Genomic DNA, 27,537 nt, shown 5'->3' with positions numbered 1-27,537 from the left:
TGAAATCTCTTTACCTTTAGATCCAGCGTGACGCCGCCACCATCTTGCAGCCATACTTCACCTCCACCGGACTCGTCATTAAGGCCTTGGAGCATGCCTCCAAGTTGGAGCACATCATGGACTTCACCCGCTTGCGCTGCTTGGGTTCCCTTTGTTCCATGCTGCACCAGGCTTGCCGCAATGTAGCACTCTACAACAACAACCACCCCGACTTTCCGATGCCCATTGATCAACTAGAGCGATACATGCAGGTAAATCATAAATTTCAACATTTGTGAATATGTAATTTTGCGTAACAACTTGCTCTATTCAGCATTTATTTTTCGCTCTCAAGTGACAGTTTGGGTATTCGCCATGGCAGATCGAAATCAAGCCTTATCCAAATGAGAAAAAACAGTTACTGGTGGAACACCCTGTTAACGACAGATTGATGCCTAGAGATCAACTGATATGGGTTTTCAGGACCGATACCGATGCTGATTATTAGTAGTTAGAGGGGCCGATAACCGTTTGTTGGAGCCGATATTCATTTCCAGTGAAAGTGTAAAAATATAATACAGTGGTACCTCTACTTACGACATTAATAGGTCATGGGAGTAGTCTCGTAACCTGAAAGTTCCGAAAGTAGAGATGTGTTTTCCATGGGAAGAATTATGACCGATATGGCAGCAGGATCTTTTGGCGTGACATTTAAAAGCAGGAAGTAATATGTATCTTTTACAGTGCTGTGTAGTTTTTTGGGATATTTGATATTTAGTACCTGGTTACGAAAGCTGGGGTATATGAAAAAATTATTTTACCAAACATTTTTGAAGCTTTTTATTTATTTTTGCTTTATATTACGAAAAATGATTAATCATACGAAAGGTTATATTTACTGTAATAGGGCTGCTGATATCGATTATTTTAATTGATTACTTGGTTTGAATAATTGAGTAATTGGATTAGGAGCATTTAATGTGTTGCAGAATAAATTTTAGGGGATGTAAAACAAAGGCTTTTTAAATTGCACTCTCAAAAGCTCATTAAATGCAAATAAAAAATAAACTTTCATTTAAAAATAATTAATTAAACTAATGAGGACCTAAGTACAACAAAAGAACAATTTGCTAACATGCCTAGCAAAAGTCCGCTAGCTTACATGCTTTAAAATGCTAATATATATATATATATATATATATATACAGTACTGTGCAAGTTTTAGGCAGGACACCTGCCTAAAACTTTTGCACAGTGCTGTATATATATATTTTTTTGTTTTTACAATGCTCTTGACAAATTGTTCAAACACATATACTCCCCCCCCCCCAAAATACTAAATAACGAATACATAAGAAAAAACATTAGCTCGAACATAAACATACCTAATGGTGGTCTTAACAGGGAGCAGCTGGATTCAGCCATGTTGAATTAGTCATGTCATATTCACTGTTGCAACTAGAGGAATCCACCCAAATCCATAAACCTAAATGCGAACACTTTCAAAACCATTACAACCAAGCTTGGCAGCACGTCGGCCGTGAATAAACACTTCAAGCTCCGTCACCCAGTTTTTTTGTTTGTTTTGTTTTTCATTTTTGTACACCAGAGGGTGCTGTCGCCTTACTGAATAATAATGTTTCATTGACAATGGGCCTACAAGTGCTATTAGTATTGTCCTTAATGCTAACTGAAAGGTTTATTTCATGTTATGGTTTATTTTATGGTATAGAAAATTATATAAGGTTAAAAGGTCATAAATATATACAGTGATTGCACTCAAGGGAGAGATTGTCAACGATAAGGTTATAAATTAAGGTAAAGGCAATTAATTGATATATAAATAAGGTTTAAAAGGAAAAAGGTGAAAAGTTTTTGTTAATTTCTAATTGTGTTGTTTTATTTGTGTGCACCGAAGCTCTTACGGTGTGATTACATCAAGGATAGAATAAAAGTTGTAAACCATCAGTTTAAGAGACCACCTTTTCAATCGGGATGCTACACTAGTTAATTCTATCAGCATTTGAACTCATTGTTTATTTGTGATTTATTATTGCTATTTACGTGTTTATTTGTACTTAATAAATAATTTAAGTGTTCCAATATGTTTTTTGTGAATTGACAAGCGTCAACAAAAATTTCATTGCTAAATTAGTAAACAAAAAAAAAAACAAAAAAACAAAAAAAATTTCTTAATTATTAGATTAATCGATTAATCGTAAAAAAAGTCGGCTGACTAATCGGGAGAAAATTAGTCGTTTTGGACAGCCCTAATATACATAAGATATCTACTGTAGCATTATGTGGATGGACTTTGTAGCAACGTGAGCGTTGTTTGAAGCGGCTGTCGGCCGCAGTCAGATTTATTTATTTATTTTTTGATAAAGCGGCATAATTTGTCGGTCCGTTCCTCATTGCGTCTCGATGACCTCACTGTGTTTTATTTCCGCTTTATTTGGCATATTTTAATAATCGGAATTGGGATGTTTGTGAATCGTTCTCGAATCTTCCATGACCGAAACGCGAATAATCTAAGAATTTCGCACGCCTCTAATTTTAAATCTGCCTTAAAGATTCTATACTTTATTATGCTTTTACTGTTTTTCAATTTTAAATTTGTTTAAATGTTTTCAAAATGATTGTACGGCGACCTTGAGTGCCAGAAAGGCGCCTTCAAATAAAATGTATTATTATTACTGAAATAGATCCTATCTGCTCGCAATAATGCAATCGTGTAATTACGTTTGACTAGAAATGTAAACAAACTAAATATAAACACTACAATGCTCATGTATAACAATAATAAAAAAACTGATAATTCACAAGGCACAAACGGCGAGATGAAATCGAAAGCTATGGCTGCCAAAGTTAGCCCATCTTTTAGAATGCCATGTTTGCTATGAGCTGGCATAGTCATGTGAAAACATCAGTAGGATTAGAACCTAATGAAATAGTTCAGCGCCACTTGGGGGGCGACAAAGCATTACAAATGAAGACAGGCAAATGAGGACAACACAGCAAATTTAATGTGGTGTTTTAAGATATCTTGAAACAAATGAGGCGATTCCCATTTCAAACGTTATACGAAAAATTCATGTTAAGTAAGCCACTTTCGTATCTTGATGCACCACTGTAATGTTAAATCGCGTGGTACAAATGACGAACTGTGAAATAGAGGACGTTTGCTGTAATTCAGATTTGGGTGCTTGAGCTGCTGTGTGAATCAGGTTTTACAGCCATACAAAAGCTGTACCAACTTTTAATAATGTTTATCTACAGAGGTATCTGATCTACGCCGTACTGTGGTCCTTCTCTGGCGATGGAAGGCTCAAAATGAGAGCTGAGCTTGGGGAATACATCCGTCGTATAACCACTGTGCCCCTCCCCACCGCACCCAACATTCCCATTATTGACTATGAGGTAAGCCCTTATAAATTTGTTTGTGTTTCTTCCATGTTTTTATAAACCGTTCCAAATGCTTCTTTTCCACTCAGGTTTGTATCTCAGGAGAGTGGCAGTCTTGGCAGGGCAAAGTGCCACAGATCGAGGTAGAGACCCACAAGGTGGCCTCGCCAGATGTAGTGGTCCCAACCCTGGACACTGTTCGCCATGAGGCTTTGCTGTACACCTGGCTGGCCGAGCACAAACCGTTGGTGCTGTGTGGACCTCCTGGCTCAGGAAAGACCATGACGCTGTTCAGCGCTCTCCGGGCCTTACCTGATATGGAGGTGAGAAAATATATTTGCTGTGCTATCATGAATTCACCTCTGATAATAACAGACTTTTTTTGGGTAGACATCAATAATACTTAAATCACCCCACTCATACTTTCCTTTATTTTAAAATTCATTTTGTCAGGTTGTTGGTCTAAACTTCTCCAGTGCCACCACCCCAGAACTGTTGCTCAAGACCTTTGACCACTACTGTGAATACCGTCGTACTCCCAACGGTGTGGTCCTTGCGCCCGTGCAGCTCGGCAAGTGGTTGGTGTTGTTCTGCGATGAGATCAATCTACCCGACATGGACAAGTACGGCACGCAGAGAGTTATCTCCTTCCTCAGACAGGTACGAAATGTTGTTTAAAAAACAGATTTGGTATCAATTGCTAATTGTTCATTTTTGTTGTTGTTGTTGTTAAGATGGTTGAACACGGAGGGTTCTACCGCACGTCGGACCAAACTTGGGTCAAACTAGAGAGGATCCAATTTGTCGGTGCATGTAATCCTCCCACGGATCCAGGCAGAAAGCCCCTCACACACAGGTAGATATTACTGATCTTCTTTTGGTTTAGGCAAGTGACTTTCTCTAGTGGATAAAAATATACAGTGCATGTGCCGTATTGGCCCGAATAAAAGACGGTGTTTTTTTGCATTGACATAAGACTGAAAAAGTGGGAGTCCTCTTATATTCAGGGTCTAGACATTATTCCCATTCACGACGCTAGATGGCGCCAGATATCATTGAAGCGAATGCTGAACTTCAGGAGTAATGTTCTGTCATGACAGATTTCGGCTCCTCTGAAGTTTAACCAGTTTGCATTATTTTATTGCAATGTTTTTCCTTATTCAGATTTGTTTCAAGACTACAGTTACAGTTAGACCTCACTTTGATGGTTAATGCAGTTATTGCAATTTTGTTTTTTTGAATGAATGAATGAATGAATGAATTTATTGTCATTGTCATCATCATCATAATCACTGACAGTTTCAGAATGTGGAATTTGCCCGAGAACGACAATGACAGACAAAGGAAAGACGGGGAAAAAGCATGTGCTTATCGATACCCGTCCCCCAACAGCCCGGGACGCACAGTCAAAATTTAGTTTTAGTGTTTGATATTCTTTCGCCTTGCAATGTTAAATAAAAGGCTTTCAAATAAAATACATTAGAATTACATTCTACTTCATCATAGAAGTGTTCAACTTTAACATACACTAACGCTAAATAAAACTACTTACCTATTTTTAGAGGACACTACATTGTACATTCCATAAAACACATCATATCAATCTATCACGTTACTTCAGTAGTGCATCTCCAGTGTTAGGTATAATTCATTGTGTGGTAAATGATAGCTGTCTCAAGCACTGGTGTCAACAAATAAACTACAAACAAGATTGGCAGAATATAACAAATGAAAAAAACAAAAACAAGGATAGTTTTCTTTTGCAAGCGTTGATAAGCGTCTTGGTCATCCAAGGTTTGTTTTGCATTCTTTGTCTCGTGGGAGTCAACTTAATCAGGCAGTGCTTATCGCGCTGAAGTGTATTCATAAGCACCCATAAGTTGCATTCACATTGTTTGCATTGTAAACATCATTTCAGTCTTGAGTTTAGAGATCTTTTTTCATGTTTTCAATGTTTTGATCAGTTCTGATTCTTTTGTGGAGTGTAGTTTGTGAAGATAGGCAGATGGTCGGTGATATCATAGCAATGTTGTATCCGTGCAAATTAAAGTCAGTTTCTTTGTTTTCCTTAAGCTGGGTTTCTGAGACGGCAATAACATCAAACTTGTTATTGAAGCTCTGTGTAGTACTGTTCCGCTGTGTAGTACTTACAGTTGCTCGACATGTTATTGTAAAAGTTGAGGTCAGGATCAAGATTATCAGTTGGGTCATGATGGTACTCATCAATCTGGCCATCCAGAAAGGTGGTAACAGGTGTCATCATTAATTTTCGAATGAGGTCAGCTCTTCCAGGCTTCTCACAACTCTTATCTTCATGTCTTGTGACTTGACAAGGATTTTGCAATCAGAGACCCCGGTGCTGGCAATTTTCCCCTCTTTTTTTGAGCTGACTTGCTTTTCTCGCTATTTGGGCATTTCGGCGAGTCAAGTTGTCATTCTGAAAATTCTTCGTTCCTTTCAGGCGGTGGCGCTGGTCAAGCAAGGCAACCTTGTTTTTCCTTATTCAGATTTGTTTCAAGACTACAGTTACAGTTAGACCTCACTTTGATGGTTAATGCAGTTATTGCAATTTTGTTTTTTTAACGCAATAGATTGGTTTATTTACATTTCAAAAACCAGAAGCCATTCATTTACGTATGTGATTGCACTTTAGTTTACATATTTAAATGTTCAGATATTAACATTTGAATGAGGCAAAATAATATGCTTTTTCTCTCAAATATATTGTTATAACCATTTGTTTCGGATGTACTGTAATTTTCTGTATAAAAATTAATTTGGTGTTCAAAACTTTTTTTTTTTTCAAATTTGAGTCTTGAAAAAGAGGGGGTCGTCTTATAATTAGGGCCGTCTTATATTCGGGCCAATACGGTATTTTGAATATATGTAATATTTAAGAGTAATCATTTTTTTATGAATAACAAAAAAATAATACAACAAAATTAATTGAATAAAAATGGAAAAATAAATAAATAATTACGGAAGCATACTGCTGCCACAAAAAGAAACGTCCGGTATCATATTTTTACATGATAGGTATCCTATCCATGATAAGTGTCCTAAAAACGTAAAAGTAAAAAGTATCCTGTAAAAATGGTAGTATGTAAAAATGTGATATATTATAAAAATGTGGTGATTTGTAAAAACGTGACACTGGACTTTAAAGTAGCAGCAATACGCTTCCAAAGTGGCCTTTAATAACTCTAAAGATGATTTTATTTTTATTAAACCCTGTCTACCATTGACAACAATAGAAGTCCAATTCATTCCAAAACTCGGAGGGCTAGCCTTGATTCCTGCTAGCACTCCCAGTCAAATTGGATTGGACTTCTAGCACTGTAAATGGTAGCCAGTGAGTTAACAAGGAAATGCCTAAAATATCAATAGGAAATGATCCGAAATTGACAGGATTTAAGCATTTTAAAATTACAAGGAAATGATGCAAAATAAACTTATTGACAATGATAGAGGTCCAATTCATTTGCCAACATTCGCCCCCTCCCTGTCAAAATGAATTTGATGTCTAGCGCCGTCATTGGCAGCCAATGAGTTAAATGACAGCCCATAAAAGGATTACGAATGTGTAACAAGTAAACAAAGTAGCTTGCCTCTGACCAATTCTTAAATATCCAGACATCACTTTATTGCAAGACTGCAACTTACCGTGAGTGCCTTTTTTGGCAGGTTCCTCCGTCACGTCCCTATCGTGTACGTGGATTACCCCGGACCAGCCTCTCTCACTCAGATTTATGGCACTTTCAACCGGGCCATGCTGCGCCTGATTCCCTCTCTAAGGACCTATGCCGAACCTCTTACTGCTGCCATGGTTGAGTTCTACACCATGTCTCAGGTAAGCTTAAAAATATAGGATACTTCCTCAGCCAGAATTAGACCTACTCTGTAAAAGGTTTAAGTATTCACCTTGTCGAATGTGTCTGCTTTCAGGAGCGGTTCACTCAAGACACGCAGCCTCACTATATCTACTCTCCAAGAGAGATGACCCGCTGGGTGAGGGGCATCTTTGAGGCTCTGCGACCACTTGAGACCCTCCCAGTTGAAGGCCTTATCCGGATATGGGCTCACGAGGCTCTCCGCCTCTTCCAGGATAGGTTAGCACTACTTGTTATCATCTGAAATATGTCATCTAGTCAATGTTGAACCTTTCCCATGTTTTCGTTGTGATTGATATTCTTTCTAGGCTTGTTGGTGATGACGAGAGAAGGTGGACAGATGAAAATATTGACATGGTTGCACTCAAACACTTCCCCAACATTGACAAGGAGAAGGGTCTCAGCAGACCTATCCTCTACAGCAACTGGCTCTCAAAGGTAATGTAGGACCATTGGTTTTCAGGTCGAACAACAATAACCAAAATAGAAATATCTACCATAATTTCCGCACTGCAAAGCACACCTGATAAGCCACACTGTCCAAATGTCAAACTTTAACGCACCTGACAATAAGCCGCTTTCATGTATATTTACTTAGAGAGAAGATTTGATTGATCAAAAATATCAGTATTAAGGCTAGGCATCGAGCACCGATGGGATCTGGGACTAACACTCCGGTTCTCCTGGAACCGTTCGATTTTTTTTATTTCGACTCCCAGTTTCGATGCCCCGACCACCGACCGGGAAAAGCTAGCTGCCAAACACCACGAAGAAGCCACATGAAGACTAACTCCGTTATGAGCAAATCAAATTTAGTGGCTAATTTAGCTCAGCACAAAAACGTGTTGCTGCGCTTCACATAAATGACAACAAAGTAACAAAATAAACACACCGAAATGGTATCAGACCCTTTGTGAGAACATGCAAACTTAGATTTTGTTTTATCAAGGGTTCCCAACGATGTGTCGTGCACAGGAAGTGTGTGACGTTTGTACACCTCAGAGATACTTCACCAAATAGTTTTTTTGCCTGCTGCTTCCAGTAAGTAACCACTTGGGAACGCCAAGCTTGCATAGCAAAACCAAAGAAAAACTGTATACTCCGGAGTTACAATGGTGACATCTTGTAGACGGATAAACAATATAACAGTTTAGAAAGAAATCAAACTTAAAAAGTCGTCAATTTAAGATCAAGGGACAGAACACTCCCCGCCTGACATCTGCAAGATGCCAGCCTTTAACTAATTTGTAGAAATGCCACCTAAAACAAATGATGCATTACAATAAATGCCTGCGGCATAATACACTCTAAAACATAGGCAAAAGAATATGTGTAAATGTTTTCTCCGTGAGCTTTTGAAAAATAAAAAACAACTTTGTGAAAGTGCACTGCTGTGGAAAGAAACGTCGTCATATTCAAGTTCAAAGACTGATATTTATATGCAAGTTAAAATAAGCCCTGTGAGAAATTCATAGCAAAGTTAATTGAAAGTTCATATAATTAAAAAAATAATCAAGAAATTAATATAAACGATGTAATTTGTTTGACCCTGCCCATTAAAAGAAGCAGAATCGAGAATCGCTGGGAAGTGGAATCTGAACCGGAACCGTTCAAACTCAAATGACGCCCAACTCTACGTAGCATACAGTGGATATCAGTCTCACCACCCATAGTTAGCCTTAAATCGTTCTTCTGTAGGTGCACATAGCATCAGATGGAGCCCCAGAGTCTTTGATGAAGTCCAATGAAGTAGGTGGCAAATTTTGTCGAGACTCGCGTAGCAGCTCAATGCTCTGTCGTGGCCAAATTGGGATATCTATTCTTTTACAATGTCTAAACATCCACAGTTAGCCTTAAATCGTTCCTCTGTAGAGGCACCAAGTGTTTTCTCCTGAAAACAAGGTGGCATGGACATCATAAAACTCTCAAACAAAGTTTTTTTTTTTTTTTTATGCTACCACTAGCTAAGGATTTGAAGAACCTACTCCCAGGATCCATTGGAGAATATCTACAGAGCGTGTGTCGCTATGGCAACTGCTCTAAGACTGCAAGGGAAGCTCAGCGTCCCCCAAAATGTATACTGTTGTGTGTACATGTCGTTGACATGCTACAATGCGCTCAAGTTTTGTTCAGCATAAGCTTCTTATCTCTGGTTTTGGTCCATCTTGCTTTTCATTCATTTGCACAGCTTCACAGTCCTTGGATGCTGTGCGTATCTGGGGGTCTATGGTGCTTCTCTGCATTATGATAGGATGATCTGTCTGAGGCTGAATCCCATTTTGACTGACAGCAAAATTAGCAAATCAGTGATCTTGTTGTATTAAGATCTGCTGGAGGCATTTTTCAATTTTCATTCCGTTGTTCTGAGTTGAACCGGAGACTTTCATAATCATTCTTGTGACACTTGCTGTATTAAAAGCAACTAGTGAAAAATTGATTTATTTTCTTGTTATTAATTTTTTTATTGTAGCTGCTTGTGTTTGCAGACCTGACTTCTAGTACTCTAGTTTCTTTCCCTACCGAGCAACCCCTCCACCGTCACAAAGCACTCACAAGCAGACACACTTTGAGCTTTCCCTCATTGAAAGACCAGCATTCGCCACTGACATGTGGATGCAAAATCAAGAGTGTTGTCATAATGGAACGATCGCACTAGTCGGTAGAAACTTTGTCAACCAAACATGCCCGATCGGAGAGTCAAATACATCGAATATAAGAAGATGTTGACTTTTAATTTTAATGAGAAACCATGAACCTCGTCTGTCCCGCAAAAAATCACTAAATAAGCCGCTTTGTTGCAATTGCCGCAGAATTCAAATAGAGGGAAAAAAATAGTGCTTTATAGTCGGAAAACTACGATTCATAAGGTATTTAAATAATTGGGTCTCTTATTTGAATGTAGGACTATATCCCAGTGGAGCAGGAGGAGTTGAGAGACTATGTGAAGGCCCGTCTTAAGGTCTTCTATGAGGAGGAGCTTGATGTCCCACTGGTACTCTTCAATGAGGTGTTGGACCACGTCCTCAGAATCGATCGGTGAGAAAGTACTCCTCAAAGTACACATTAGATTTTATTGTACGTTGTGTTCATAGAGCAAATTACACATGTAAATATTATTTTCTAGAATCTTCCGTCAGCCACAAGGACATCTGCTGTTGATTGGTGTTAGCGGAGCAGGGAAGACGACTCTATCTCGCTTTGTTGCCTGGATGAACGGACTTAGCGTTTACCAAATCAAGGTTGGTTTTCCAAGAACTATACTGTATATTTGTGTCACGATGTAAACAATTTTGTGGCTACACAGGTTCACAGGAAATACACCGGTGAAGACTTTGATGAGGATCTCCGTACCGTGCTGCGACGCTCTGGTTGCAAGAATGAGAAAATCGCCTTTATCATGGACGAGTCGAATGTGCTGGATTCCGGCTTTCTTGAGAGAATGAACACTCTGCTTGCCAACGGAGAGGTAACTTTCTTCATCTGCTGTGTTGTTTTTGATTTCATGTCAATAAATACTCAAAATGTTTTTGTCAGTAAAAAATTTCAAAGGTTTTAGTCAACAACAAAAAAGTTTGCAACAATTTGGAATGAACATTGACAGACGGGCACATTATTGTAGCATCTACAAGGACAACGCCAACTTTGTGAGGATATACCTATGGGTGTATTTGCAACCGAAATCACATATCACTACCACTGTAAGATGTAGCCGACTGCAACAAAACCAAAACAACCTGAAAACAGTTGAAGAGGACGCTCGCGACACTGAAGTGAATACAAATGCTAACACGAACACTAGGAGTTCCATTTTGTGTGTGTTAATGAGCACAGACCTTCAAAGATAAGATAACAAGTTGTCCAAGAAGTTTATGCTAATGGTAACGCAAATGTTGTGCTAATGCTATGAGTTACATTTAGTGTTTGATGATCACTCAGAAAACAATTCTTACCGTGTGTTTTAAAAGCAAGCCTGGAGCGCAGTCTCTCTTGTAGGTCTTACTAAACACTGGTCTTGTGGTAGCATGTGACGAGTGACACAACCCTAACACTACTATGATGCAGGCTGACTAACTACACGTACAATACGAAAATGTCACACATTGTAAACATATGACAAAAATAGACGCCTTTTTGTCCTGTCTCGTCAGACGAAAACCTGCAATCGTCTGGTTATGTTTTAGTCTCTAGAGACTCGTTTTTAGCTGTTATCGTCAGGAAGAAATTATTCTACAACAAAATATTTTAGGTATTGTCAGAGTTGACGAAAACAACAAGGCTCATCAGTTTATCTCATCATCGAGTTTTGCCAAAGTTCTATTTTGATTCACTCGTGTGACGAAATCCGCAGGTCCCTGGTTTGTTCGAGGGAGACGAGTATGCCACCCTGATGACGCAGTGTAAGGAGGGCGCTCAGAAAGAGGGGCTAATGCTTGACACCCACGAAGAGCTATACAAGTGGTTTACCAGCCAGGTTATCAGGAACCTGCATGTTGTTTTCACTATGAACCCTTCATCGGAGGGTTTGAAGGACAGGGCTGCCACATCTCCCGCCCTCTTCAACAGGTATGCACAAGATGATTGGAGTTACTCCTAGTCGAGACACTGTTGCTAGAGACATCTTATTGCCCCAGGTGTGTGCTGAACTGGTTCGGAGACTGGTCCACTGAGGCACTTTACCAGGTGGGCAAGGAGTTCACCAGCAAAATGGACCTGGAGAAGCCCAACTACAAAGTGCCAGACTACATGCCCATCGTCTATGACAAACTTCCCCAGCCGCCATCTCACAGGGAGGCCATCGTCAACGGCTGCGTCTTTGTACACCAGACACTTCACCAGGTATAGATGTACATTATATAATGTATTTAGAAAGAAATCATTGTAGAATTTTAATTGCCAATATGCTACAGATGGATGTGATATGGGGAAAAATCCTCTATCACGATATGGGCTATTTTATGTCACCATAGCGATATGCCACAATATAATATATATTTTAATTGGCTTTCCCCTCTCTTTTCTCATTCTCATTTGCCACATAGATAAAACAAGTGCATATGTCATATGTAGACAATATTATTAAAATATTATCTAAACCCAGTGAAATACCCGCCCCCGCAAAAAAGAGAAACTTTTTAAAGCCAAACACTTTGGAGAAGCTATTAAGTCTAATAAAAATGATTAATAAAGTATCTAAATAGCACTTGTTGCATTTCGTCTTCATAGTAACAGAAGCACATTCATATCATTTTCTTAAACAAATTCCCATAGAACTAACTTTGAACACTGTTGACCTCTTTGGCTTCAAGACCACTTGATGATGCCAAATGAACCACCATGAAGTTTTAAGCCATGTTGAATAGGCGACAAAGCTTAATTGCTTCAAGACAACTTAATGGCGCCAAATGAACCACCATGAAGCTTTGAGCCATTTAAATTGCTTCAGTAAGCTTATTTGGCCATCACTACTTTTGTCTAGCTTTCCATGTTTTTTAAAAAATTTAAATGATTTCTAAACCTCCCATTTTAGGTGAGGAACTTTTATCAGTGTTATAGTCCAATAGTAGTGCCTCGTGCCTCCCAGCATGCATTGCAGCACTACGGTTGATCACAACATACTACTCAGCAGATTGGAACAGTGGGTAGGGCTTACTGACACTATTCTTCAGTGGTTCACATCCTATTTACATGATAGGGATTTCTTTGTGTCAATCGGAAACTATCAGTCAGAACCAAATTCATGTGTGGAGTCCCTCAAGGGTCAATTCTTGGACCACTCTTATTTAACATCTATATGCTTCCGTTAGCTCAGATAATGGAACAGTATGACATCTCCTATCACGCCTATGCAGATGACACACAACTGTACATTTCTGTGTCCCCACATGATTATAGTCCCTTAGTCTCCCTGAGTAAATGCGTTCATCAAATCAATGAATGGATGTGCCAGAACAAAACACTTAATGGCCTTGGACCAAAATACATGCTTGACTTGTTAGAGTCCTATGAGACATCTAGACCCCTAAGGTCGTCTGGAACCAGTCTTCTGCATGTTCCAAGAACAAGAACCAAGCAGGGTGAGGCAGCATTTAGTTATTATGCTTCTCACCTCTGGAAAAAGTTACCCGAACGTCTGAAGTATGCGCAAACTGTTAGCTCCTTCAAATCAGGGCTAAAAACGCTTTTGTTTAGCACTGCATATCCATAACTGTATATATATTTCAATCTATCTGCTTTCTATTCCTCTTGTGCTTATCTCCATTGCTGATTTCAATTATTATTAGTAGTAGTAGTTTTTGTTTTATTTTTATTTATTTATCTTTATTCTGTGATTAAATGCGATCCTTTGTCTTGGTTTTTACGTTGTGTTGATTTAAATGTGATTTTTATGGTCTTCATGTGATGTAAAGCACTTTGAATGGCCTTGTGTTGAATTGTGCTATATAAATAAATTTGCCTTGCCTTTGCCTTGCCTTACAAATGTAAAATGTAGCATTCAGCGTTCATGTTCTGCGATCATTGTTTCTTCAGTTACTGTTCCAGTTGTTTCATTACTTGCTTGTTATGCTATTTAGTTTGTTGTCATGGGATCATTTTAGTTTCATTTAAAACCACGAGTTTGAATGACATTTGATTTAATAACTTGATGTTATTTCTCATTGTCTGTTACGCTATATAAGTGCAATTTGGATCTTAAACCAGCAACTAAACACATTGATTTATCATCATATCTCTACTAAGCATTCTTGTTTGAAGTTTTATAAAGATCCTCTAAGCATAGCTGATGTGCTAAACTGTGACCAGTACGTGCTCAAGGGCTGCAGGCTTGTACTTTTACTTTCTGCCCAACATATATTGGCGATATATGATCTTCATGATGACATGTCATTTTCTATCATTTTGACAATATACATTGTACAAGTAAAAGAAACATTGTGTTTACAACACAACACATGTCACCTACAGGCTAACAACCGTTTGGCTAAGCGAGGCGGTCACACCATGGCCATCACTCCTCGCCACTACTTGGACTTCATCAACCAGTATGCCAATTTGTTCAATGAGAAACGCAGTGAGTTGGAGGAGCAGCAGATGCATCTCAACGTTGGTCTCCGGAAGATCAAGGAGACTGTCGATCAGGTACCATACCTCTTCCGTTTGATGGCCATCTCCACGCTCCATGTCTTACTACACAATGATGTTCTCGGGTCTTCGTTTAAGGTAGAGGAACTTCGTCGCGACCTACGAATTAAGAGCCAGGAGCTGGAGGCAAAGAACGACGCTGCCAATGACAAGTTGAAGAAGATGATTAAAGACCAGCAGGAAGCTGAGAAGAAAAAGGTGCAAATTAAAAGCATGTCTAGCATCCGTTTTTTTTTTTTTATCTCATATTGAAACCACAATCCTTGAGACAGGCCCTTTTTTTTTTTTAATTACAGGTGATGAGCCAGGAAATCCAGGAAGCCGTCTACAAGCAGCAGGAGGTTATCAAAGACAAGCAGCTGAGTGTCAAACAGGATTTAGACCAGGTGGAGCCGGCTGTCATTGAGGCTCAAAATGGTACGTGCCGGTTCAGTGTGCTTTCGGTAGTCCTCACTTCATCGTGATTCTTTGCTTTCACATTGGGGATGCGACCATATAAAAATCTTTAGAGCTGTCCCGACTAGTCGACATAGTCGACGTCATCGATGATGTAAATCCGTCGACGAGCACAACATCCCGTCGACGGTTAATGAAGGGTTAAAAAAAATATATGCGTGGAAAGTTCAGAATGCCGGATGCTCTGTATGCAAGCGGGGAAAGCGGCACAAAGCCAAAAAAAGCGCACCAGATTGCCCAAAACATTGACTTATTTCAAAGAAACAAAGGAGGGTACACTCTTCTGTCCTGTCTCTTCAATGCCAAGCTTGGTTGCACGTCGGCCGTGAATAAACACCTCAAGCGCTGACACCCAGTTTGTAAAAAAAAATTTTTTTTTGTTTTTTCATTTTTTGTACACCAGAGGGTGCTGTCGCCTTACTAAATAATAATGTTTCATTGACAATGGGCCTATAAGTGCTATTAGTATTGTTCTTAATGCTAACTGAAAGGTTTATTTCATGTTATGGTTTATTTTATGGTATAGGAAATTATATAAGGTTAAACGGTCATAAATATATACAGTATATACAGTGATTGCACTCAAGGGAGAGATTGTCAATGATAGGGTAATAAATTAAGGTAAAGGCAATTCATTGATATATAAATAAGGTTTAAACGGAAAAAGGTGAAAAGTTTTTGTTAATTTCTAATTGTTTTGTTTTATTTTTGTGCACCGTCGCTCTTACAGTGTGATTACATCAAGGATGGAATAAAAGTTGTAAACCATCAGTTTAAGAGACCATCTTTTCAATTGGGATGCTACACTAGTTAATTCTATCAGCATTTGAACTCATTGTTTATTTGTGATTTATTATTGTTATTTACGTGTTTATTTGTACTTTAATCAATAATTGAAGTGTTCCCATATGTTTTTTGTGAATTGATAAGCGTCAACAAAAATTTCATTGCTAAATTAGTAAACAAAAAAACCAAAAACATTTTTTTTTTAAATTATTAGATTAGTCGACTAATCGTAAAAATAGTCGGCTGACTAATCGGGAGAAAATTAGTCGTTTGGGACAGCCCTAAAAATCTTACAGATCGACGTCTCGGGATTAATATCACGGTTTGATATTTTGAGAAAATTACTGTCTTGCAGGATGCGTGCAAGTGGCATACGAGTGTTCCTGTATCTTAAAGGTGCTATATGAATTCTTTTTGAACTCACGACTCCCACTTATGGCTAAAGCGCAACAGCAGCCCAAACTCGTGCATGGCGCGCATGCTTGTACGAGCGCCAATATAAAGCAATGAGTGGCTCATTTGGCTCATCAGTTTGTCACCAGAAACATAAAAACGGCAAACATGATTGTTTACTATCAGGGCGTATTCACAGCAGGAAAGTCCATAGTTCGCGTTCTTTGGTCCGCATCAATATAAATTTGGCCTGGACTTTTTGACACGGTTCATTTTCACATTGCAATTATAGAAAGTGACCCAAGATTTGACAACAAACCTCTGCATGTGCAAACATTGTTCAATCATTGGACAAAGTGGTCTGGGCGGGGTAACATGCTAAAATACGGAAGTAAACAATCACGGAGCTCCGGCTTGCAAACCCTCGTGGTCATAATGATTTGTTTGAGCCAATTAAAAGTGTTGGTGGGAAATTTGGACCAGCATAGTTTTTATGTTGGCATCTGCACAAATATCTGACCATATCTTTTGTACTCCCAACCATAGACGGTGATGCTAACCAAACAAAACAATTCCCATAAAGGCTGTGGCTATGGAAGCCTGTTACGTGAAAATAAGTGTGTGATTTCAATTTTGGTCCGAGCCACGTCTCGGTCACATTCACACATAATGCAAACCTCACCAGGGTCCGCGTGGAAGCGAATCGAGACCACCTCTCCGGCGAGGTCTCTGAGCGGCTGTTTAGTCCGCACCACAGTTCACGGGTTTGTATTCGCACCAGCCCAAAACCCTTAGTCGGAAGTTTTCAGTGGGTTAGAAAAGTGTTTTTTCCAAGCGAAGACTAGGCAGGGGCTCAGTGAAATTGGGACTCGTGGGGACGTGCACAGGCCTGTGTTCGATCATAAGTCCCTTTCTTAAAGGGCCGATGAAGAGTTTTTCTGATTTCGGCGTAATTTGACAAATTTAAACTTTGCACGAGTTCGTCGAAACGACTGTCATTTCTAACGCGTAACTGCGAGAAGAATTTTTTTTTTAGCACCCAATCAATGCTACCTTCTTAAACCTGGAAGTGTGTCATCATTTACAGAAGGCAACAGAAGACATGGCGGACTTTATCCATAGCAGCATCAGGGATAGTGATATTTCCAGCGAAAGTACCCATTCAGGATCGCTTTTCGTGACATCAGCGATGACAAGGGCTCTCGGGATTTATTAATAAAGTAGAAAATAAGATGCGGTGAGGTACAGTAAGGGACTGTTTATGCGACTTAAAATAAAACAAAACAAAACTGGAGACAAAATGGCGAACGAGACTCCAGCATCGTAAAGTTGAAATCGCGTAAGTTGAGTACACCGTAACCCGGGAACTACATGTAGTACCTTTAATTACAGTGGTATTGTGAATATTGTACCATCCCCATTTGACATCATTCACACTTGCTCTTCATGTGATGTCGGTAGCTGTTAAGTCCATTAAGAAGCAGCACCTGGTGGAGGTGCGTTCCATGGCCAACCCACCCGCGGCCGTCAAGCTGGCCCTGGAGTCCATCTGCTTGCTCTTGGGCGAGAGCACCACAGACTGGAAACAGATCCGCTCCATCATCATGAAGGAGAACTTCATTCCAACTATTGTTAACTTCTCTGCCGATGAGATCAGGTGAAATCAAAAATTGAGTGAATGTGTTTGTTAAAGAATGTGTTTTTTCTTTCTCACCTTTCCCTTGACCCCACTCCAAACGGTGCTTTTGCTGCACCTCTTTCAAACACCTGTCATCTAACTAGCGGTCAGCTCAATTAAACGGCAACACCTAGTAGAAGTGCGGGCTATGACCAATCCCCCGGCTGCAGTCAAACTGGCCCTGGAGTCTATCTGCCTTTTGCTTGGCGAGGAAACCAGTGACTGGAAAAAAATCAGACAAGTTATTATCAGGGACAATTTCATCAGCAGCATAGTCAACTTTTCCTCCGAGGAAATGAGGTACCGCTTCCCTCTGCGCTCTGTCAGATGGACGCACAAATCAGTGCATCAGCATGCCAATCAAGTGACACCTGGAGAAAAGAAATATAGAAAAATAATTACAATATTATTGGGTGGATCAGAGAACAATATGACGTGATGCAGTGGTACCTCGAGATACGAATGATTCGGTAAGCGAAAAATGTATTTTGCGAAAGGTTTTCGTGAAGCTTTTTTTCCCCTTCATTTTATGAAGAAAATCATCATGCAAAAGACAAAACTTACTATAATAGATCATTCCCCATCGCGGTAATGCAATGTGGGTAACTGACATGATGTCATACCCTCTTCCGGGTTTCCCGATAGAAGTGAAACTCCATTGAGTTTCTAGGGACAAACAAGGGGAAAAAAACATTCCATTTCAAAAGGTAGAATGAAGATTAATATTATTTATGACAAGGCAATATTTTTCGAATTGAACCAAAGTGAACATTTCTAAATTAAGTGGGAATGAAAGCTAAGTAACGCTAAAAATGCTAGCGATCTACGTGTGTGTAAAACTTCACTTCGTTATGTATATCCTTTTCATATCGATAAATCTCATAACATGGTAATATGTTACTCAAATGTCAAATAATGCATCTTAATATGAAAAAGGTTCAAGCCACAGACAGAAATATATACAGCAAAATTTAAGCTAAAATGATAACCCAAATCCTTTCTTATGGTTACTTTGGTCGACTCTATAACTATTCTATAATACTACCGTTATATCATTCTAAAATAATCATATTAAAAAATGTGGCTGGGACACAGGCAGACAACAACATCACTAGCACTGGCTGAAGATGCACTACTATAGCTAACCTGGAAGTTGAGTGACATCACTGTGAGTGGGGCTCGTAACTACATTTGATTATAAATGTAAACAAATGGAATATACAGTACATACCACAATATGTTACACCGTGTTTATGTATAAACAAAAGAAGGTAACTTAAGAGGCACAAACAGTGAGATAAAATATTTGATGATCAAGCAACGGCTGCCAAAGTTAGCTCATCTTTTAGCATTCTGTGTTTGCTACGAGCTCAAGTAGTCATGTGATAACATCTCTAGAGTGAGCCTATAAACTAGCTAGTTACACTTACATCCCATTAGGGGGTGACAAAGCATTACAAATAAAGCAATCAATGGACATGATCGCAAATTTAATGTGGATTTTTAGTAGGGCTTATACATGTAAAATGCCATTCATTATACGAAAAAAACCTCATGATACGAAAGCCACTCCGGAACAAATTCATTTCATATCTTGAGGTACCGCTGTATCTGTTGATGGTTGTCATGCCCTCGCTCCTCCTCCTACTTTAAAAGATTCCTGAATCCATGTTCAATTTTTCCTTTGATTCATGATCAGCGTATATCCTCAAATAGTGGCTTCTACTCTGCATTTTGTGCTCAGTTGATTTTTGTTTCATAGATTTTTTTTTCATGTCGCACCTTTTTCCAGGAAAAAAAAAAACAAACTAAAAGGTATTGGCTCACTCTTTCAACAAGCCAACTCATTAGAATTTTGACCAAAAAAAAGTTAACAGTTGCAAATTAAATCTTAAATTTTTCTAAAGCAATTGAACTTTTGTGGTGGTTAGGCTGTAAATACAGCATTCATAACTAATTCTTCTGGTTCGCATTGATAGAAACGAACAGACAATTGGACTCGAGTCACAGGGACTCTGACTCGAGTCACAAATTTGATGGCTCACGACTCGACTTGGAAAAAACGCACTCTTGCCTCGCTTTAGATGGGAGGATCTGAGGCTCAAGGCTCGACAAGCTGACTCAAAACAACTTGCATTGTAGAATGTTCCCCACCTGCCAGTGATCTGCTTGGTCGCCTTCGCCGCTCTTGCCACGCCCTCACGGAATGTCATGGCCTTTTAACTCGAATTGACTCGACTCGTCCTTACAACCCTGTGATTCGGCTCAACTCGACATGACCTCGACACTTGACTCGACATAAGCTTATGGCTCAGTTCGACTGGACTCAACAAAACCTCGTGACTCGACTCGACTTGCCCACAACAGGTGACACTCAGGACTTACTTGTGACTGACCAAAGGGACTTGTGCAATTGTCTGGAAACTAACAAAAGAACATACAAATTGAAATGGCTTATGCGGGGCTTTACCCTGACGAGTCATTTGAGTAAAAGCCTGGCCACTATTTTTGGAAATACTCTGTATAGCCTCCTACCTTCAGCTTGGGACACTGTAGTTTAAAATCATTTGTTTTTTCATTTAGTGATTCTATCCGCGAAAAGATGAAGAAGAACTACCTGTCCAACCCGAGCTACAATTACGACCAAGTCAACCGAGCCTCACTGGCTTGTGGACCAATGGTGAAATGGGCAATTGCTCAGGTGACTGAACATTTAATCTGATATTTAAAGAAAGGCATTGGTGAAAAATAGTCAAAACTTTAATTCCATTTAGCTCAACTATGCTGACATGCTGAAACGCGTGGAGCCACTGCGGAACGAGCTTCAGAAGCTCGAGGACGACGCCACGGACAACAAGACAAAGGCAGAGGAGGTGGAGCAGATGATCAGGGACTTGGAATCTAGCATTGCTCGCTACAAGGAGGAGTATGCTGTGCTGATCTCCGAGGCCCAGGCCATCAAAGCTGATTTAGCTGCGGTGGAGGCCAAGGTTAACAACTTTCTCACCCTTTGTTCCTTCCTATTCGTTTTCATTAGAGTTGTCCGATAATGAATTTTTAACCAACATCCCAGTGTTGTCCAACCCCAAAAATCCAATACCGGTATATGCGGTCGTGAACTTAAGGTATTGCTAATTGTATTAAAATAAAATTAAATGATGTAAGTCATTAAATAAAAGGAATAATTCACAAATTAATTTTTACACTAGTTACCTCAAAGAGCCACTAAGGGGCAATCGAAGCATTACAAGTACAGGCAGGCAATCATAGGACATGTCAATGCAATGACAATTCCCAAGATGCATTTAGCTGAGCTTTTGGACAGATATTTATTGTAATTATTGGTTTTTATTTTCTCAGTTACCATTTCTTTCTCTTAACGCACTAGTTACTTGATTCGTTATTGTTCATTGTATTTGTGCACCATGAGTGATTAGGGTCTTCCCTTCACTTAACAAATCCCAAGCATCTTGGTTTGGAGATATCTAGAGGTTACACTAAGCATAGCTGCTGTGCTCAGCTGTAGGCTAATACAATAATTTATAACCTAATGTACAGACTGGCACAAAACCTATATTTTCCGACATTACGTTATTTAAAAATGTTTATCGGCCAATATTCTCAGACAACTGTAGTTTTCATGATTAATCTTTTCTTTCTATATGAAACCAGGTGAACCGCAGTACAGCTCTGCTAAAGAGTCTGTCAGCGGAGCGGGAACGCTGGGAAAAGACCAGCGAGACGTTCAAGAACCAGATGTCAACTATAGCTGGAGATTGTCTGCTTTCGGCGGCCTTTATCACATACGCCGGATACTTTGAACAACAGATGAGACAAAACCTCTTCACCACTTGGTCTCATCACCTGCAGCAAGCCAATATACAGGTATGGGGTTTTTACATTTACTCGTGGCAAAAGGTTTGTGAAATATGTGTATGCCATCCAGGTCTTTATGAGATTGTTTAATTACAAAAAAATAGTCCCAATGCTTTTCTCTGACTCTTCCAGTATTTTAGTTTTTGTTATATACTACCAGAAAATGAGGATTTAGATTGCAGCTCCTTGTTAGAGAACAGCAACTTCAACAAAAATGACTGAATCATTATTTAGTTCGTTTGTAAAGTTAAAATAAAATGTACAAATTCACCTGAATCCATCTTGGGAGTAGTGCAAGTTTTCTGGATTTCTCAGAGTGTTGACTTGACATTGCATTTCTTCCACAGTTCCGCACCGACATTGCTAGGACAGAGTACCTCTCCAATGCAGATGAGAGGCTTCGCTGGCAGGCCAACTCTCTTCCAGCTGATGACCTGTGTACAGAAAATGCCATCATGCTCAAGAGATTCAACAGGTCATTATGCATGCTGCTCACCTCTTGATAAAAGACTGAGATCTGTTCTCAAATCCAGCAGTTGGAACTAGGGGTGCGAAAATATATCGAAAAGGTGATATATCACGATACTTTGTAGCCCACAAGGTTATCGATATGCTCCCGCCAAGAATTGATACGGTGATACCATCTACTTAGAAAATTAAATGGTTCTGTAAGTAGGTTCATAACCTCAAAATTCTTTTAAGTAGAGACGCGTTTTCCATGTAAATGCCCTAATCTTTTCTATGCCCCCCAAATTCAGACATCTTTTTTTAATGCATAAAAATGTATCAAAACGTAGGGCTGCAGCTATTGATTATTTTAGTAGTCGATTAATCTATGAACTAGTTAATTCGAATAATCGAGTAATCGGATAAGGAACGTAAATAATTAAGATACCTCAAACGGTATAAAAAAAATAAATAAATGAGGATCTAAGTACAACAAAAGACCAATTGGCTAACTTGCATAGCAAAAGTCTGCTAGCTTAATTGCTATAAAATGCTAACTTTTTTGCAATGCTCTTAACAAATGGTTCAAGCACATATTCCCACAAAAAACGGCTAAATATACCTGTAAACTAAATTACGAATGCATTAAAGAACATTAGCTCAAACTAAAGCTTAGCTTTTGTTGGTCTTAACAGGGAGCAGCTGGATTCAGCCATGTGAAATGAGTTAGGTCATATTCAGTGTTCCCATTAGAGGGCATTTAATCCACCGTAAATCAATAAAACTAAATGCAAATACTTTCAAAACAAAGAATTACAACGCCACTTTAATTAAACGAATACTCGAACCAGCAAAATTTGAATCTTTTTCTAATCGAATTACTCAGTTTGAGAGCTGTTGAATTATTCTGTGTGTAGAGACATTTGTAAATAGAGGTACCACTGTATATTGTTTTAAAAAAATGTTGATGTTTAAAAAAAAAAAAAAAAAAAAAAAGTGGCAGCAGCTTGCTACCAAAATCTTTCATTAGACTACGTTAGTTCACTAGTTGCCACTGACGACGCTAGACATCCTATTCATTTTAGCTAGATTGGACATTTAGCACTGTCAATGGCACTAAAACCAGAGCATGTCTTATGGGCATTTACAGGTCACTTCCTGTTCATTTTAGGGCATTAACAGATTACAGGAACAAGTGACCGAAAATCAGCAGGAAATGATGTGAAATGCGCTGAAATTAACGGGAAGTGACCTGCAAATGCCCCAAAATCAACAGAAAGTGACCCGTAAATGCTCCAAAAGGAAGTGACCAAGAATTAACAGGAAATGACGTGAAATGCCCTCAAATAAACTCATTGACTGCCACTGACGGCCATAATCAGTTTGAAGTTGGAAGGGTGGCAGCGAATGAACGAATGTTCGTTCGCTGCCACCCAACCTTTTCAAATGGATTGGACGTCTAATAGTGGTGAAGTCGTTCCAATTCACAGCAGAAGGATGAAAAGAGCTTGCTTTTCTGTTTATTGTAGATTGATTTCCTGACCCCCTGACCCATGTATTGATAGTTGCTGAATTACCATATCGTGAGATCATCGTTATCGTGAGCCTTGTATCACGTATTGTATCGTGAGCTACTCAGAGGTTCTTAGACCTAGTTAGAATATTGAGTCCTTTGTTTTTGCTCAGTTTGATTTCACTCTTTTCCTTGTCGTTGAATTTTTAATTCAATCTTTGGCTTGCTTCCTGAAGGTACCCACTTATTATCGATCCATCCGGCCAAGCCACCGAGTTCATCATGAATGAGTACAAAGACCGGAAAATCACCCGCACCAGCTTCTTGGATGACGCCTTCAGGAAGAACCTGGAGAGCGCCCTGCGTTTTGGAAACCCGCTGCTGGTTCAGGTATTAGCGGCGCCCGTTTCGTTGACCTAATTATTGTAGAATGATTGTTTTACAGTAACTGAAATAATAGTTCCAAGGAGAACTCCTTTTTTGATGTGATATTTTTAATTTTTTTTTTTAAAAGGACGTAGAGAGTTACGACCCCATCCTGAATCCGGTCTTGAACAGAGAGGTCCGGCGAACAGGAGGCCGTGTGCTCATCACTCTGGGAGACCAGGATATTGATCTGTCGCCGTCGTTTGTAATCTTCCTCTCCACGCGAGACCCCACGGTGAGGAGGGAATCTATTAACCTTTTATAGAGCATTCATTGAAGTATTGTGAAAAAAAAAAAAAACTTTCGCGTGTTATTGGGGACTTATAACGGTTTTGATTGTTTTAATATGGCTTTTAAACATTTAGTTTAAAAAAAAACAAAACAATAACAACAACAACTTTATTGTTATATACAATTTCCCAGATAGGTTAGTTTTTCAATGGGTGATGGAGGATAGACTCCCCAACGGTATCTTCTCAGACAGGCAAATTAAATAATCAACAATTTAAAAATAAGTGTATTTTATCTTGAAATTTAAAGGTGCTATATGACCAGTGTTGTCAGTAACGCGTTACTAAGTAATCTAACGCATTCATTTTTCCAAACCAGTAATCTGATTAGTTTCCTAAGTGTCTGTGTACTTTTTCAAGTAATCGGTGACAACACAATATATGACATATGCAGATTTTGAGGGAGGGCAGACGGGGCAGTACCCCCCTCCCCCCAAAAAATCACACAATATGTTTTCTGGAATGTTTTTTTAGATTATCTCTTAATGAGTGGAAATGAATCTATGATTGAAAATTCAGATTTCTACCTATTTTCTACGTGGGTGAACTGGCAAAATCACAAGGGGTGCAAATACCTCTGGTCCTCACCAGTGTTGTTACCGATTACTTGAAAAGGTAATTTAATTAATGATTACTAAATACGCCTCAAAAAGTATTACTGATTACTTTATTATCAAAGTAACTAGGTTACTTTAAAAGTAATATATCAGTTACTTTTACCAATTTTTTGCCCTTTGCTGCCTCAACATAGGAACAACAGAAAAATGTCATCGCATGTAATTTAACTTTTCACATAAGGCTTAATCTTCCAGTTGGTTGGGGGGGGGGTATTTGGTCGACGGGAGTTCATGTCAACCATCATTGACCCGCGCTCGCTTAGCCACTCCGGAGCCCTGAAACTAACAAATAACTCACAAACTGCACGGAATTTGTTCAAATCAACTACTTACTAATTACACACCTCCCAATTGAAGATTAAGCCTAATGTCAAAAATTCTAAAATTCCCCTTTAAAATAAAGACTTAGCTGTTTAAATGTTGTCTATAAAAGTTGTAAAGCAATAAAACGAAAAAAATAAATAAAATGAACAACAATCCAACAAAGCAATGCGTCAAAATGATCTTTCGAACAGATCATGCAACAAGCACCTTAGAGACGGTCCTTTGCTTTGCTTAGCCAAAACTACAGCTGAGATGGAATTTAGAATTTCTTTAAACCTAAGCTTTCAAAAGCTTCAAAAAATAATAAGTATGTATACACAGTACAGGCCAAAAGTTTTGGACACCTCTTTCAATGCAGTACAAATGATGGTCAGACAAAACTCAAACTCCGCCTATGGTTACAAACTTTAACTATAAAATGTACGTAAAGGCTGGCTATAAACTGTAGAAGTGCTCTCGTTACCTGTATGCTTTGCTTTGAGTTTTGATGCGCTGTGCTGTAATTCCAAGTGATTCCTTGAATTGGATGTGGAATTTTTAGAGGTCGTCAGTTTTTTAAGCTAGCACAAAGTTTGCAACTCACGGAGATATTTTTGTTATCTTTACTGGAAAGAAATGTGAAGTAATGGCTGTGTTTCCACTGAGCAAATACAGCCGTGTGTGTAATCTCTCCTGGCTCTTTTATTATTCGCTTCCTGACGATTACGCTATGCTATTGTTTTGGCCGCACTCTCAGCGCCGCTCACACAGCATGGTAATACATGTGCCCTTTTTTTTTTTTTTTTTTTTTTTTTTTTCGTTCTCCGATGAGAAAACGTGACGTGCGATGTCACTCCCAAACTCAAGAGAAATGCTCTTCGTACTTGACTGCATTAGTCTTCATTTTAAATACATTGTGAGGAAATGACAAAATAGTAACGCACAGACACTAAGTAAACTAAGTTTAATCAGATTACTGGTTTGGAAAAATGAACATGTTAGATAACTTGTTACTGAAAGTAATCAGTAATCACTTAGTAACGCGTTACTAACAACACTGGTCCTCACTGTATATGAATTTAAAATACAGACCTAGCTGGTAAAATGTGTCTATAGAAGTTGCAAAGCAATAAAACAACTAAAATGAATGAAATGAACAAGAATCCTACAAATTATTTCATAATGGGACAAGATTATTTTTCGAACTGGTCATGTGATTAGGACCTTACAATAAAGTTAGAAAGCCAACTGTGACATTGTAATTGCAAGAGTCTTTTGCTGTAATTTCCACAATCAAGAGTTTTCTATGCACCTTTTTGAAGTTTCAGATTCATTTTCCACACTAAATGAGTACCTACAGTGCTGCCTACAGAGATCAAACCCATATAAGAACACTCCCAGAAACGCAAAGTAAAACTGTCTACAATTTTGTCAAAATCCCCTTAGCGGTTTGAGTCCATATAGAACGAATCTATGAATAACTTCATAGCAGTACATTTTTAAAATCAAATGTAGTCTTGAGCACATACTTGGTCTATCATCTTACTGACTCTCACTGGTGTTTTACCTTCACACAGGTGGAGTTCCCACCAGACTTGTGTTCTCGCGTGACGTTCGTCAACTTCACCGTGACTCGCAGCAGTCTGCAGAGCCAGTGTCTCAACGAGGTTCTAAAAGCGGAAAGGCCTGACGTGGATGAGAAACGCTCGGACCTTCTCAAACTGCAGGGTGCCAAACACAACCCCAACAAAATGACAATAGCGGAAATGCCAAAACCGATAGTAATTTTTTGATTCTTTAGGTGAGTTCCAGCTACGTTTGCGACAGCTGGAGAAATCGCTACTGCAGGCCCTCAACGAGGTGAAGGGACGAATCCTTGACGACGACACCATTATCACCACGCTGGAGAACTTGAAGAAGGAGGCGGCGGAGGTAACCAGGAAGGTGGAGGAGACGGACATCATCATGGCCGAGGTGGAGGCCGTGTCGCAGCAGTATCTGTCCCTGTCGTCCGCTTGCAGCAGCATCTACTTCACCATGGAAGCGCTCAACCAGGTCTGAGCATACACCCAGACTTTTACTCTAATATCCTGTATAGTGGTACCTCGAGAGATGCTTTGGTATGCAAAAGAAAATAATTCTACAAAGTTTTTTGACGGTTTTTGTCTACTTCATACTACGATTTTTTAGATAATACGTACTTTACTGGATTATTCCTGCTTGCAGTAATGCAATAATGTCACTACGTTTGACTGTAAACAAATGAATGTAAACAAAATATATACCACAATGGTCTACGCAATGCTTTAAGTTAGCTCGCCTTTAGGAACTCTGTATA

General features: G+C 39.1%; 1 protein-coding gene across 1 annotated transcript in view; it reads left to right on the top strand.

Moving 5' to 3' along the window:
• dync1h1 (dynein, cytoplasmic 1, heavy chain 1) overlaps positions 1–27,537 on the top strand; it is a 93,577-nt gene that overhangs the window by 45,264 nt on the left and 20,776 nt on the right. The window contains exons 36-60 of the mRNA XM_057858868.1: positions 21–251; positions 3,259–3,399; positions 3,474–3,707; positions 3,838–4,044; positions 4,119–4,240; positions 7,069–7,234; positions 7,330–7,493; positions 7,583–7,712; positions 10,177–10,310; positions 10,399–10,513; positions 10,579–10,740; positions 11,623–11,837; positions 11,906–12,110; positions 14,238–14,411; positions 14,493–14,612; positions 14,711–14,831; positions 17,511–17,706; positions 20,311–20,428; positions 20,502–20,717; positions 21,400–21,612; positions 21,951–22,078; positions 23,800–23,953; positions 24,078–24,224; positions 26,777–26,927; positions 27,001–27,254. Coding sequence (XP_057714851.1) covers positions 21–251; positions 3,259–3,399; positions 3,474–3,707; positions 3,838–4,044; positions 4,119–4,240; positions 7,069–7,234; positions 7,330–7,493; positions 7,583–7,712; positions 10,177–10,310; positions 10,399–10,513; positions 10,579–10,740; positions 11,623–11,837; positions 11,906–12,110; positions 14,238–14,411; positions 14,493–14,612; positions 14,711–14,831; positions 17,511–17,706; positions 20,311–20,428; positions 20,502–20,717; positions 21,400–21,612; positions 21,951–22,078; positions 23,800–23,953; positions 24,078–24,224; positions 26,777–26,927; positions 27,001–27,254 — 4,218 coding nt within the window. The remainder of the gene's footprint in view (positions 1–20; positions 252–3,258; positions 3,400–3,473; positions 3,708–3,837; positions 4,045–4,118; positions 4,241–7,068; positions 7,235–7,329; positions 7,494–7,582; positions 7,713–10,176; positions 10,311–10,398; positions 10,514–10,578; positions 10,741–11,622; positions 11,838–11,905; positions 12,111–14,237; positions 14,412–14,492; positions 14,613–14,710; positions 14,832–17,510; positions 17,707–20,310; positions 20,429–20,501; positions 20,718–21,399; positions 21,613–21,950; positions 22,079–23,799; positions 23,954–24,077; positions 24,225–26,776; positions 26,928–27,000; positions 27,255–27,537) is intronic.

This window comes from Corythoichthys intestinalis, chromosome 15 (assembly GCF_030265065.1).
Source record: "Corythoichthys intestinalis isolate RoL2023-P3 chromosome 15, ASM3026506v1, whole genome shotgun sequence".
Classification (NCBI taxonomy): domain Eukaryota; kingdom Metazoa; phylum Chordata; class Actinopteri; order Syngnathiformes; family Syngnathidae; genus Corythoichthys; species Corythoichthys intestinalis.
The sequence above is the reverse complement of the archived record's forward strand: the minus strand, read 5'-3'. Positions and strand labels throughout refer to the sequence as shown.